The following is a 13,418-nucleotide window of genomic DNA, read 5'->3' as shown; positions in this document are numbered from 1 at the left end:
GCGGTGGCTCACGCCTGTAATCCCAACACTTTGGGAGGCTGAGGCAGGCGAATCACCTGAGGTCAGGAGTTCAAGACCAGCCTGGCCAACATGGTGAAACCCCGTCTCTACTAAAAACACAAAACTTAGCCAGGCATGGTGGCGTGCGCCTGTAATCCCAGCTACCTGGGAGGCTGAGGCAGGAGAATCGCTTGAACCCGGGAGGTGGCAATGAGCTGAGCTCGCACCACTGCACTGCAGCCTGGACAACAGGGTGAGACTCTATCAAAAAAAAAAAAAAAAAAAAAAAAGACCCTTAGTCTTTGTGTTACCAGAGAGTGATAACAAAAACAAAACAAAACAAAAAACCCTTAGTCGTTTTGTTACCAGACAGTGGTAACACAAGGTCCCAGGTACTCAGAATCCCTGCTCAGTGATACGGCCTGTGGTTTTGAATTTTTTTTTTTTTTTTTTTTTTTTGAGACAGGGTCTTGTTCTATCGCCCAGGCTGGAGTTCAGAGGCCTGATCTCGGCTCACTGCAACCTCCGTCTCCCAGGTTCAAGTGATTCTCATGCCTTAGCCTCCCAAGTAGCTGGGATTACAGGCGTGCACCACCATGCCTGGCTAATTTTTGTATTTTTAGTAGAGACGGGGTTTCATCATGTTGGTCAGGCTGGTCTTGAACTCCTGACCTCGTGATCCACCCACCTCTGCCTCCCAAAGTGCTGGGATTACAGGCGTGAGCCCCCGCGCCCGGCCTGGTTTTGAAATATTAATCACTAAAAATTAAAAATTATCACATGAGATTTCTGTTCTGCCAACCACTTGAACTTTTTTGGTAGCCATTTTTCACTTGAGGATCCAAAATAAGAATGTGTTGTGTACAGTTACATAATGAACTTGCCCTCAATTTTGATCAATGTGATTGTCAGTTTAATTTGCAAATTGTTCTTATCACACTAATAACCTGAGTTACTAAAGATGAAAAGTGCACAAATACTTTATGGACAGCTGCTATTTCTTTTCTTTTTTTTTTTTTTTCCTTTTGTGATCAACAGGGCATGCTACTGGGCATACAGCATGTATTTAATAAACATTTGCTGCTTACTCATTGCATTTCCCTTGAATTCTGGATTCTAGCCACTCTCACTTTACTTTTTCTTTGGTTTTAGAAAGCAGATGAACGTCCCACTTTCAAAATTCTTCTGAGCAATATTCTAGATGTCATGGATGAAGAATCCTGAGCTCGCCAATAAGCTTCTTGGTTCTACTTCTCTTCTCCACAAGCCCCAATTTAACTTTCTCAGAGGAAATCCCAAGCTTAGGAGCCCTGGAGCCTTTGTGCTCCCACTGAATGCAAAAAGGCCCCTCTCTACATCTGGGAATGCCCCTCTTCTTTGATTCCCTGGGACAGTGGCTTCTGAGCAAAGGCCAAGAAATTATTGTGCCTGAAATTTCCCGAGAGAATTAAGACAGACTGAATTTGCGATGAAAACATTTTTTAGGAGGGAAGATGTAAATAGTCGCACAAAGGGGTCCAACAGCTCTTTGAGTAGGCATTTGGTAGAGCTTGGGGGTATGGGGGTGGGTGGGCAGAATTTGGCAAGAATGAAATGGTGTCATAAAGATGGGAGGGGAGGGTGTTTTGATAAAATAAAATTACTAGAAAGCTTGAAAGTCTTTGGTATCTCTATTAATCATGCAGCCTCCCTGAAGCACCCTATCTCAGTATTCCAGAAAGCTGCTGTGTGGCATTAGTTTGGCATATTCCTTCACTGAGAACTCGACAGGATCCTCCGGGTTTAAGCCCTCTTGTTAACTCCTGCCTCTGAATCAGAGATGCATTATGCCAAAACAATGCCTGTTACAGCAGGCATGCAATGTTATTTGAATGAATCTGAAAGTTGGGCACAAACTGCCAGAGTCTCATTTCCCTACGTCGGGAGAGGAAAACTTCATCAAAAAACGAAAGCCAGTGGCCCAGGATAGCCAAATAACCGACCCAGCTGTTCGGTCAGCGCACAACTCTGGTAGCTCAGAAAACGCGGGCCAATTTGGAAATGGACAGGGGCGGAGCTGTTGGGCCAGCACGGAATGGACCACGTGGTCTGAAGTAAATTCCTTTTCTCCTTTGTTTTCTTTTTGGAATAACATCTCAACGGCACCTCGGCTCTGGGTTTATTAAGCCCTGCGATCTCAAGGCGCAAGGCTGGGCGCAACCAGAGGGTTGCGGGGTTGCGGGGTTACGGGATTGCGGGCTCCAGGAGTGGGATCCGCCGACTCCGGGAACTAAGCACCCGCGCCAAGGCTTGTGAGGCGGCGGGGTGGAGTTGGGCGCCTGCCTTGCGCCGACGCAGTGCACTCACGGGGGCGGTCCCAGAGGCGGCGAGCTGTGGTTCCGGTTCCGTCGCGGAGACACGTGAAGGTCGGCGAGTTGGTACGGAGTTCGTCTCTGCAAGCCTGGTCGCCCTGGGATGGATTCCTCCTCTTCTTCCTCCGCGGCGGGTTTGGGTGCAGTGGACCCGCAGTTGCAGCATTTCATCGAGGTAGAAACTCAAAAGCAGCGCTTCCAGCAGCTGGTGCACCAGATGACTGAACTTTGTTGGGTGAGGAGCCTGGGGCTGGGACCTGAACAGTGTACCTACTTTCCCTCTGTCCTTGTACCGCGGGACTCGCGACAACGTCGGGGATTCGGGGAGGGGGTGGGCACCTGGCAGCACCCCTTGATTTTCTCAGGTTCCTGTGGCCTAGCCGGATGGGAGAAGGGTGACTCCGGTTCTCTGGGGACTGTCATTCCGGACCTCGGCTTTGTTGGTGCAGAGGACTGGGTATCAAAGAAGACTTATGCCACTGGACACCCAGCACTTTCAGGCACCCGAGGTTGAAGCTGCCTAGTGCTGGTCACCAAGACTGATTGGAGTCCCCAGTACTGGGATTTTATTTTTGGCAGCCCGAATCCCAGAGAGTCAGTGAATCAGTGAATCTGCTATTCCTGGACTTCTCGGGATTTACCTTCATTACCTAGTTCTAACCCTCTCTGCTGAGAAATGAGTGGCTCCAGCCCACTAACTATAAAAGTGGTGTAATCTTTTCCAACGTACATACTTATTTGCTTTCTTGTTGGATTGTTGTGTAATACCAAGCCGTTTCGGGTCTGAAGGTTAAGGAATTGAGCCTGCCCTGTGAGGGGACTTTGGCAAAAGGGTGGAAGGCATTTGCAGCTTGACAACGTGTTCTGCTTGCCAAGGACAGCTCTCCCTTAATGTACACAATTCACCGAATTCAGAGGCCAAGGATAATTTTCCTTGGAATTAGAGAGTCTGAGGCTTGTGTACATGGCAGAGAATAATGAACGAAATTTTTGAACCACTTAACTTGAACTATATACAGTCATTGGTTTCCACAGGCCCTTTCCCATAAACTTATGGTATTGCCGGATTATGACACCTACCAGATGCTTACTTAACTCTGGTCTGCCTTGGACCAGAGTACTTTTGATTCTTTTTAAAAAATATCTGTGATTGGTTACTTTGGGGACAGGAGGGCGTGTGGTTAAGTACTATTGCAAGAATCTGTAAGGTGCCAGGCGTGGTGGCTCATGCCAGCACTTTGGGAGGTGGGTGGATCATTTGAAGTCAGGAGTTCGAGACCAGTCTGGGCAACATGGCAAAGCCCTGTCTCTACTAAAAATAGAAAAAATTAGTTGGGCGGGGTGGCACCCGCCTGTAATCCTAGCTACTCAGGAAGCTGAGGCACGAGAATGGCTTGAACCTGGCGGAGGTTACAGTGAGATCATGCCACTGCACTCCAGCCTGGGTGACAGAGCCAGACTCTGTTTCAAAAAAGAAAAAAAAAAAAAAAAAAGAAAGGAAAAAAACCTGTAAGCTATGAACCCTTTAGGAAAATTCATACAATTTTCCATTCATCGTAACAGGATTCAAGAATCTCTAGCTTAAGTAGACAAGGTTATAGAATCTCAAGTCATAGATTTTTTTCTTCTTTGGTAAGTTTTAGGGTATCTTGCTGTAATGATTTATCCTTTCACCCTTTTATTCTGTAGTTAACTTAAAGGCATTTAGTGCAAACAGCATTGTGGAGTTACAACCAAATTCATCGAAAGGTTACTTCACTTGTATTTTGCCATTTTCTTGCTCTGGAATATCCCAGCTCTGCCATTTTCTGGCCCTGTGACTTTGGGCAAAGTATCTCTGTGCCGCAGTTTCCCTCTTTGTAAAACAAGGATTTATAATAGTATCTATTCCATAGGATTGTTGTAAGAATTTAATGTAAGGCTAGAGAACATTGCTATATACTTGGTCAGCTGCCAAATGTGAACTATTATTAACATATCAAATACTATTTTTAGGTAGTTTTTTTTTCTCTAAGCAACAAGAAAGGGACCCCTGCCCCCAACCGTCTTTTTTTTTTTTTCCAAGTTCCCTTTGTGATTCTGTATCTTGTCCTGAGCAGGAGAAGTGCATGGACAAGCCTGGGCCAAAGTTGGACAGTCGGGCTGAGGCCTGTTTTGTGAACTGCGTTGAGCGCTTCATTGATACAAGCCAGTTCATCTTGAATCGACTGGAACAGACCCAGAAATCCAAGCCAGTTTTCTCAGAAAGCCTTTCTGACTGATCTCAGCATTACCTCTTTGGAAAAGGAAGGTAGTTCAAGAAATGAAGAGCTGTTGATGGGATGATTGAAGAAACGGCTATGAGAGGATTGGCTCCCATCTTTTGTTACTCTTGGGACATCCTGTCATCTGAGAATGAACAAAGACCAATTTTTTTGTGTGTGAAGCTTGAGGGTCATATGTTTGCTTGTATTTTTTAATGCTAATCTTGTGAAAATAATTGACAGGTGAATGGAAAACTCTATTTAGATGCATATTACTGTACATGGGACTATGCTTTTCTCAAAGCCCCATTAACTGCTTCCTATAATTTTGATAGTGGGACCACATACGTAAAAATCTCTCATTTGTGTGGAGTCATTTCTGATTTCAGGGAAGATCCTTGTGTTTATCAGAAAGGGCAGAAGTGGGGGAAGAATAATTTGGTGTCCTTATCTAGTGTTTGATTATCAGTGTTGGAGAAAAAGATCTGTAAGAGTGTTTATACAGTACACTTCAGTTTTCTTGATGATCTCCCTTTCCTATATGATGATTTGCTTAAATATCCATATTAAGTATAGTCTCAAGGTAGGATAGGTAGCCTAAGAGTCTAGAGGCCTTTACTTATAAAGGAATCTAGCCAGTGAACATAATTCTTATTACTAGACTGCCACAAGGAAGAAGTTAACTTACCCTGTATATCAGGGTACAAAAAATTCAGTGATGTGCCTAAATAAGTTATAAAGATTTAGGCCAATCAGAAGCTAACAGCAGTTTCAGGTAGAGGTGCATGCCTAATGTTAATTAGTGTAGATTCCATTTATTGCATTTTTTTGATCACTGAAATAAAAGCTATATAAGATTCAACTCTGTGATTGAGAAGGCATTCTATTGCAGTTATTATCTGCAACCCGGAGAGATTTAGCATGGGCTGATTGATTCCAAGGCTAAAATATAGTCAGTCAGTCTGGGTACCTGCTCTGTGTAAGGTACAGCACAGTATTCCAGGGGTTCCTGACCTTTTTGAGAGAAAAGAGAACCTTGAGATAACATGGGAAGGGAAGCAGTTCTGTGCTGGCAGTCAAGTCCCTGAGTACAGTAGAGGTTGTATTGACTGGATTCTCCTCTTATTACTTCAAATCCTTGTAGACTAGAGTATAGACCTAAAATGGACCTACTTGTTGGGAGCCTCTAGTGCAAATCCATGAAATCTGGGGAAATGAACATCTCTAAAAGCTTCAAGTTCCTGTTAGATTTTCCCCATAAAGGTACTACAAGGAAATTTTTTTTTTTTTTTTTTTTTTTTTTTTTTAGACGGAGTCTCGCTCTGTCACCCAGGCTGGAGTGCAGTGGCGGACTAATTTTTGTACTTTTAGTAGAGATGGGCTCTCACCTTGTTGGTCAGGCTGGTCTCGAACTCCTGACCTCATGATCTGCCCACCTTGGCCTCCCAAAGTGCTAGGATTACAGGTGTGAGCCACCGTGCCCTGCTGGAAATTTTTTTAAATCATGATGAAAATACAGTTAAACATTTAAATTCATATTCTGTGCCATTATTTTTAGTGACAGGATTTCAGCAGTGCACAGAAGCAAAGTCCCTGCCCTTGAGGAGCTTGTGGTCTAGTTAGGGGAGGTAGACAATAAACATAAATATGTCATTGTAATAAGTGCCATGGAGAAAAAAAGCAGAGTAAGGGTGTTAGGGAATATTTATGGAGTGTGATTATTTTATATAAGATGGTTTGAGATGGCCTCCTTGGGAAGGTGGCATTTCAACAGAGACCTGGATGAACTAAGCAACCAAACCTTGTGGGTGTCTGAGAGAAGAACATTGCAGGCAGGAGTTAACAGTAAGTCCGAAAGGCCTCAAGGTAGGAACTGCATGCATGATGCCATGGAGAACAGTCAAGAGGTCATTATGGCTGAGGTAAAGTAAATTAAAGAAAATGGTAAGAAATAAGGTTGGAGAGACCGGGTGTGGTGGGCTCATGCCTGTAATCCCAGCACTTTGGGAGGCCAAGGTGGATGGATCACCTGAGGTCAGGAGTTCAAGACCAGCCTGGCCAACATGGTGAAACCCTGTCTCTGCAAAAAATATAAAAATTAGCCAGGCGTGATGGCAGGCACCTGTAATCCCAGCTACTTGGGAAGCTGAGGCAGGAGAACCGCTTGAACGCAGGAGGCAGAGATTGCAGTGAGCCGAGATGGCCCACTGCACTGCAGCCTGGGTGAGAGAGTGAGACTCTGTCTCAAAAAAAAAGAAATAAGGTTGGAGAAAAATGCATGCAATGGATCACGGCAAGGAGTGTGTGTTCACTGATTATGTGGGGCTTTGTAGACCATGGCAAGGACTTTGGGCTTTTACTAAGCAAGATGGGGAGCCATTTGAGGGATTTTTAACGGGTGAGTGATGTAATATAACTTAATTTTAGGAGGGTCTGGCTGCTCTTTGGGCAACATCACATGGTGAAGAAGTTGTAACAGTAGCAGTAGTAGTAAGTATAATGGCATTTAGAAATCCAGGAAAATGAGACTTTAAAATGCATATACCTTTTATCTATATGTCCCTGTTGACTTTTTTCCTACAAAATTTTAATGTGAGGCTGGGCACGGTGGCTCACATGTATAACCCCAGCACTTTGGGAGGCTGAGGTGGGAGGATTGCTCGAGCCCAGGAGTTTGAGACAAGCCTAGGCAACATGTCAAAACCCCATCTCTACAAAAAATGCAAAAACTAGCTGGGCATGATGGCACATACCTGTAGTCCCAGATACATGGGAGGCTGAGGTGAGAGGATCACCCGAGCCTGTGGAGGTCGAGGCTGCAGTGACCCATGATCACGCTACTGCACTCCAGCCTGGGTGACAGTGAGACCTTGCCTCAAAAATAAAAAAAAAAAGTGTTCTTAAAACCTCAAGTCATAGGAATGGTTCTTTAGTCTTTTCCTTATTATTATATGTATTATGTTATTTATTACTATATTATTCCCTCTTCGTTTTTTTTTTTGAGATGGAGTCTCGCTCTGCTCCAAGCCAGTGGCATGATCTCGGCTCACTGCAATCTCTGCCTCCTGGCCTCAACCTCCTGAGTAGCTGGGATTATAGGCACACGCCACCACACCCAGCTAATTTTTGGGGTTTTTTTTTTTTTTTTTTTTTTTTTTTGAGACAGAGTCTCGCTCTGTCACCCAGGCTGGAGTGCAGTGGCGTGATCTCGGCTCACTGCAACCTCCACCTCCCAGGTTCAAGCAATTCTCCTGCCTCAGCCTCCCAAGTAGCTGGGATTACAGGCGCCCACCACCACGCCCAGTTAATTTGTGTATTTTTAGTAAAGACAGGATTTCACCATGTTGACCAGGCTGGTCTTGACCTCCTGCCCTTAGGTGATCCACCCGCCTCAGCCTCCCAAAGTGCTGGGATTACAGGCCACTGTGCCCAGCTTAGTTTTTGTATTTTTAGTAGAGACGGGATTTCACCATATTGGCCAGGATGGTCTCGATCTCCTGACCTCATGTTCCACCTGCCTCGACCTCCCAAAGTGCTGGGATTACAGGCGTGAGCCACCGCGCCTGGCCTCATTTAGTGTTAAAGTGTTCTCATTACATGTGCACACAAACTTAAATGTCTTTGCTTTACAGTATTGCTTGCTCAGCGAATATATATCATGAGAAAGGTCTGTCAGATTCATACAGTATACTTGAGCACCAATTATGTGTTTTGACACTACTGGGCACAAAGACAATAGAAAAGAAAAGGTGTAACAAATCCCCTGTCTGAGGTTAATAAGCCCCAGAGCAACAATTTGGGCTTTTGTTTGTTTTGTCAATCTCAAAATGCATTTTCAGAACCTTGATAGGTGATACTGTTAGCCCTGATGACATTCAAAGTCCTCATTTCAAATATTCAAGGTAGAAAATTCAAAACAGTTGTAAAACAAAATAATTGGATTAGCAGACCCTTTTCATGAAATGAAATCTTACTTAGAAGCCTGATATGTAAAGCAGAAAAGCCAAGCTGCTCTGTTGGTGGGTATCTGGAAGCCTGCCTACTGTTGTGTTGTCACCCACCTGCACGGCCAGTGATGCCTAAGGCTCGTCTTCAAGCTTCCAGGTTTTACCAAGCACACTCTGAAAGTGAGTCTGTGTACGATCATTAGGGATAATAGAAGGAAATCAAGCAAAAACTTGCTCTTTATTTACAATAAACTCCATAAGGAATTTGAATTCTAAAGTTAACAAATCAATGAACTCCATGTAAAATAATCTTTACATGGGATAATGGAAAACAATCGATGGTCCTTTTCTTAAAAACCAATTTTTCCCCATTGCAATACCTTTTTTTTTTATTTTTATTTTTTAAGATGAGGTCTTGCTCTGTTTCCAAGGCTGGAGTGCAGTCATTCCCATGTAGTATGTACTTTTCCCAACTACTGCCATGACTCACTTGCCATTTTCAAGGAATAGCAGCCCACTGCTCAAATGTTAATTCGCTTTGGCAACACCTACACAGACACACCCAGGATCAATACTTTGTATCTTTCAATCCAATCAAGTTGACACTCGGTATTAACCATCACAAACTTCTTTATAAACCGATATGGAGTGAGCTCCAATACATATTGTTAAATTGAAAAAGCAAGATTAAAGACTACCATTTGTGTAAAAAGGGGGGGGATTAAAACACATATTTGCTTGAATAAGCATTAATTAACTCTTAAAGGATATTGTTAACATTGATTGCCTCTAGGGAAAAGAACTGGGTGGTTGGGGAGTAGGGGTGGGAGACTTTTTGCCATATATTTTTTCTTTATACCTTTTGAGTTTTGAATCATATGAATGAATTACGTATTCAGAAAAAATACGTATTATTTTAAAAAATAAAATTTCTCTCCATTTCAGCACTATAAACTCTGTACTAAAAAGTGGGGACGTGTGATAGAAACCACTTTTAAGAATAAAAAACCTATATATTCAACTACAATACTTTCAGATATCCCCTAGTCTCAAATAGATTCTTTTCTTTTTTTAAATTTTGTAAATTATTTCTTCCATGATGATTTGAATGGACTTTTTTTTTTTTTTTTTTTTTTTTTTTTTTTGAGACGGAGTTTTGCTCTTGTCGCCCAGACTGGAGTGCAATGGCGTGATCTCGGCTCACTGCAACCTCCGTCTCCCAGGATTACAGGCATGGGCTACCATGCCCAGCCTGACTATCTTCCAACAAGTACAAGTATTTCATAAATAATATCTGACCGTTTCTAGCCAATTGAGTAATTTGTTACATAATAAGCCACCTCACATCTTTCAACAAGAAATACATTAAATTTGAATAGTAAAGACATTATACAATGAATTAGGACACTTTTAAATTTTGTTTTAAATATTTGTTTGGGGGAGAGGACAGCACACGTCTACTTAATGAAGAGAAACATTTTTACAGTGCAGAGGTCTTTTATGTTTTTGCACCTATTATGCTTGAATTCATAGGGGATGGGTTCCAGCAGCCCAGACTCCTTTCCATTGGTTCTCACAAAGTACGCTTCTCTGGGTGGAGCAGCCTGGCACTTGAGTTGAACCCAGGTACCTCTCTTTTTGGCTTCCTTCTTTTTCTGATCATTTTCCCTCATGTGTTTCAGGAAGCTATCTTGGCTCTTAGAGCGCTTAATGTACTCAATCCGCACATTAATTCTCTTGGCAAGAATCTTGCCCTTAGCTTCTTTGTTTACAACAATGCCGACAGCATGCTGGTTAACATTGTAGACACAGTTTTGCCATGGTAACACTTATGGGACATTCCTTTTTGAATAGTATGCATTCCCTCGATGTCTCTATATGTGTATATATATTTTTTATATGTATATGGAATATATATATAGAAATATATATAGTCCATAATGAACATATATTTTTCTATATACATATAGAAAAAAATACATATATATATATATATTTTGAGATGAAGTCTCGCCTGTTGCCGAGGCTGGAGTGCAGTGGTGAGATCTCGGCTCACTGCAACTTTCACCTCCCAGGTTCAAGTGATTCTCCTGCCTCAACCTCCTGAGTAGCTGGGACTACAGGCACATGCCACCACGCCCGGCTAATAATATCGCCTTTCTTATAGATTCACGTGTACATGGCCAAAGGAACAACTCCATATTTTCTTTTTTTTTTTTTTAAGACAGAGTCTTGCTCTGTTGCCCAGGCTGGAGTGCAGTGGCGTGATCTTGGCTCACTGCAACCTCTACCTCCTGGGTTCAAGTGATTCTCCTGCCTCAGCCTGCCGAGTAGATGGGATTACAGGCGTCTGCCACCACGCCCAGCTAATTTTTGCATTTTTAGTAGAGATGGGGTTTTGCCATGTTGGCCAGGCTGGTCTTGAACTCGACCTCAAGTGATCCTCCCGCCTCAGCCGTTTTCTAAAAGGCCTAGAGAACATCTATCGGGTGCCTCTCTTACCCTTTGTGTTCGTCATTTTGGCAAATTACTGGAAGATGGCAGTTCTGGCCGAAAGGAAGCTCTTTTTTTAAAAAAAGAATTGCACTTCCCACACAACACTGGCATATCAAATAGATTATTTACATCTAAGGACCTCGAGCAGGGCTGAGAATAGGGTAGGGTGAGTGAGACACTTGCTTCATGTGCAAAATTTAAGGGGGTACCAAAAAATTCAGTTATCGAGAGGAATGATTTTTTGTTTGTTTTTGTGACAAGTCTTGCTGTCACCCAGGCTGGGGTGCAGTGGCACCTTCTCAGCTCACTGCAAGCTCTGCCTCCCGGGTTCATGCCATTCTGCCTCAGCCTCCCGTGTAGCTGGGACTACAGGTGCCCACCACCACGCCCGGCTAATTTTTTTGAATTTTTAAGTAGAGACGGGGTTTCACCTTGTTGGCCAGGATGGTCTCGATCTCCTGACCTCGTGGTCCGCCCACATCGGCCTCCCAAAGTGCTGGGATTACAGGCGTGAGCCACCGCACCCAGCCTGAGGAATGATGTTTTAATGAAATATATAAAAAATCAAATTAATGCAAATGTCCATGATGAACAAAATATCAATATTTTTAATAAAGACAGGACCAGTAACAGTGCCATACTGAACCATATTGAAGCCTGAGGCAAAAGGCAAAATACAGGTTCCATATACAGGTTTTTATGTATTCTTGAATAATTAAATTTTTCCTGGAACATTAAAGGAGTTGAAAAAATATTGAAAAAGATAAATTACAAGTCACAGCAATTAAGTTTAAAACATGTTATTTACACCAAAACTAGAATTTATTAAATTCTACTTTCTTGGCTTTAGTGGAAGCAAACTCATTCAAATTTTTTTTTTCTTGAGACGGTGTCTCGCTCTGTCACCCAGGCTGGAGTGCAGTGGTGTGATCTCGGCTCACTGCAACCTGTGCCTCCCGGGTTCATGCGATTCTCCTGCCTCAGCCTCCCAAGTAGCTGGGACTACACGTGCGTGCCACCACACTCAGCTAATTTTTGTATTTTTAGTAGAGATGGGGTTTCACCATATTGGCCAGGCTGGTCTCAAACTCCTGACCTTATGATCTGCCCACCTCGGCCTCCCAAAGTGCTGGGATTACAGGCATGAGCCACCGAGCCCAGCCAGGAAATATTTTCATTAAAATCAGAAGCTTGGATCCTTTCAGACTGGCCAAGACAGTTCCTACAATTGTGACTTTTCTGAGGTAAAATCATCTGGCGCTGAGAATTTTTTTATTTCTAAAAATCAAACAGAGCCTCTAAGAGAGAAGACCCAAAGCAAAACAATCATGGATCTAAATCAGCAAGGGCTGGAAGGTGGTGGTAACTTCACAAAATTGAAAAGTTGGGATCTCGTTATACAGAAACAACCAGCTATGACTTGTGATCAAAATCCAGAACAATCAAATGGAAATTACAGTGAAGATGAACAAAAGGGAAAGCAGAAATGGAGAGAAGGAGGAGGAGAAGCAGGTGGAAAGAGAGAGTGAGAAAAAGAAGAGAAAAATGAAAAGGAGCTGGAAGATGAACAGGAAAATAAAAAAGGAAAGGGAAAATGAGAAACAATATCCCAAGAAAAGATTAGTCAGCAAATCCCTCATGGACACTCTCTGGGCAAAGTTGAAGTTAAACAGGTGCCCCAGGATACAAGAGAGTTTATCACTCTCATTTGAATTTGGCATGACACATAAACAGATAAGTCAATGGTTTTGTGAGAAGAGGAAGAAATGTAATAAAGAAATGTCCAAGAGAAAGCATAAGAAAAACGTAAGAGATGGGGGGGAGGTCTCTCTGGGTTGCCAAGGGCTGGTCTCAAACTCCTGCCCTCGGGGGATCTTCTTCCCACCTTGGCCTCCAGAAGTGCTGTGATTACAAGCATGAGCCATTGTGCCTGGCTGAGACTTCTTTTCTTTTTCTTTTTCTTTTCTTTTTTTTTTTTTTTTTTTTCTGAGACCGAGTCTTGCTCTGTCTCCCAGGCTGGAGGGCAGTGGCGTGGTCTCAGCTCGCTGCAGCCTCCGCCTCCCAGGTTCAAGCGGTTCTGCTGCCTCAGCCTCCTGAGTCTAGCTAAGAAGTTTTATATGACACCATTCTCACCAATAAATGGAGTTCTGAAAGGATAAACAAGAACATATTAACAATTGTTAATTCCGTGGGGTAGAACTAAATGAGGGGAGTGCAAAGGAGTTCCTAAATATCCTATTTTTACACTACTGTGGTTTTAAAGTTTTTATAATGGATGTTAATTGATTTCATTTCAGAAAAAAATCAATAAAGAAATTTCCAACCTCCGGAAGTGTTTTGAGACTGAAAGGGAAATCCATTGTAGAAGTTAATGGGTTCAG

At 43.0% G+C, this 13,418-nt stretch overlaps 4 protein-coding genes across 8 annotated transcripts in view; 2 read left to right on the top strand and 2 right to left on the bottom strand.

Moving 5' to 3' along the window:
• Positions 1 to 1,653, top strand: part of BTK (Bruton tyrosine kinase) — a 37,348-nt gene extending 35,695 nt beyond the window's left edge. Inside the window, exon 19 of the mRNA XM_050775934.1 lies at positions 1,153 to 1,653. Within this exon, the coding sequence (XP_050631891.1) occupies positions 1,153 to 1,224 (72 nt within the window). The 3' untranslated portion in view covers positions 1,225 to 1,653. The remainder of the gene's footprint in view (positions 1 to 1,152) is intronic.
• The window catches only part of RPL36A (ribosomal protein L36a), a 220,536-nt gene that overhangs the window by 45,081 nt on the left and 162,037 nt on the right, over positions 1 to 13,418 (bottom strand). The gene's annotated exons all lie outside the window — the stretch shown is intronic.
• TCEAL2 (transcription elongation factor A like 2) overlaps positions 1 to 13,418 on the bottom strand; it is a 647,988-nt gene that overhangs the window by 632,978 nt on the left and 1,592 nt on the right. The gene's annotated exons all lie outside the window — the stretch shown is intronic.
• On the top strand, positions 2,369 to 5,456 carry TIMM8A (translocase of inner mitochondrial membrane 8A). The gene is made up of 2 exons (XM_050776069.1): positions 2,369 to 2,586; positions 4,451 to 5,456. Exons 1-2 carry the CDS (start codon positions 2,455 to 2,457, stop codon positions 4,610 to 4,612), a joined length of 294 nt encoding a protein of 97 aa, XP_050632026.1. The 5' UTR covers positions 2,369 to 2,454; the 3' UTR covers positions 4,613 to 5,456.

Source organism: Macaca thibetana, chromosome X, assembly GCF_024542745.1.
Source record: "Macaca thibetana thibetana isolate TM-01 chromosome X, ASM2454274v1, whole genome shotgun sequence".
In the NCBI taxonomy this organism is placed as follows: domain Eukaryota; kingdom Metazoa; phylum Chordata; class Mammalia; order Primates; family Cercopithecidae; genus Macaca; species Macaca thibetana.
Note: the sequence above shows the minus strand (reverse complement) of the source record. Positions and strands in the feature narration are given on the sequence as shown.

Coding starts and splice junctions, on each gene's coding strand:
- TIMM8A (XM_050776069.1), top strand. CDS start 2,455: ATGGATTCCTCCTCTTCTTCCTCCGCGGCGGGTTTGGGTGCAGTGGAC. Junction 2,587..4,450: donor AGATGACTGAACTTTGTTGG/GTGAGGAGCCTG, acceptor TGTCCTGAGCAG/GAGAAGTGCATGGACAAGCC.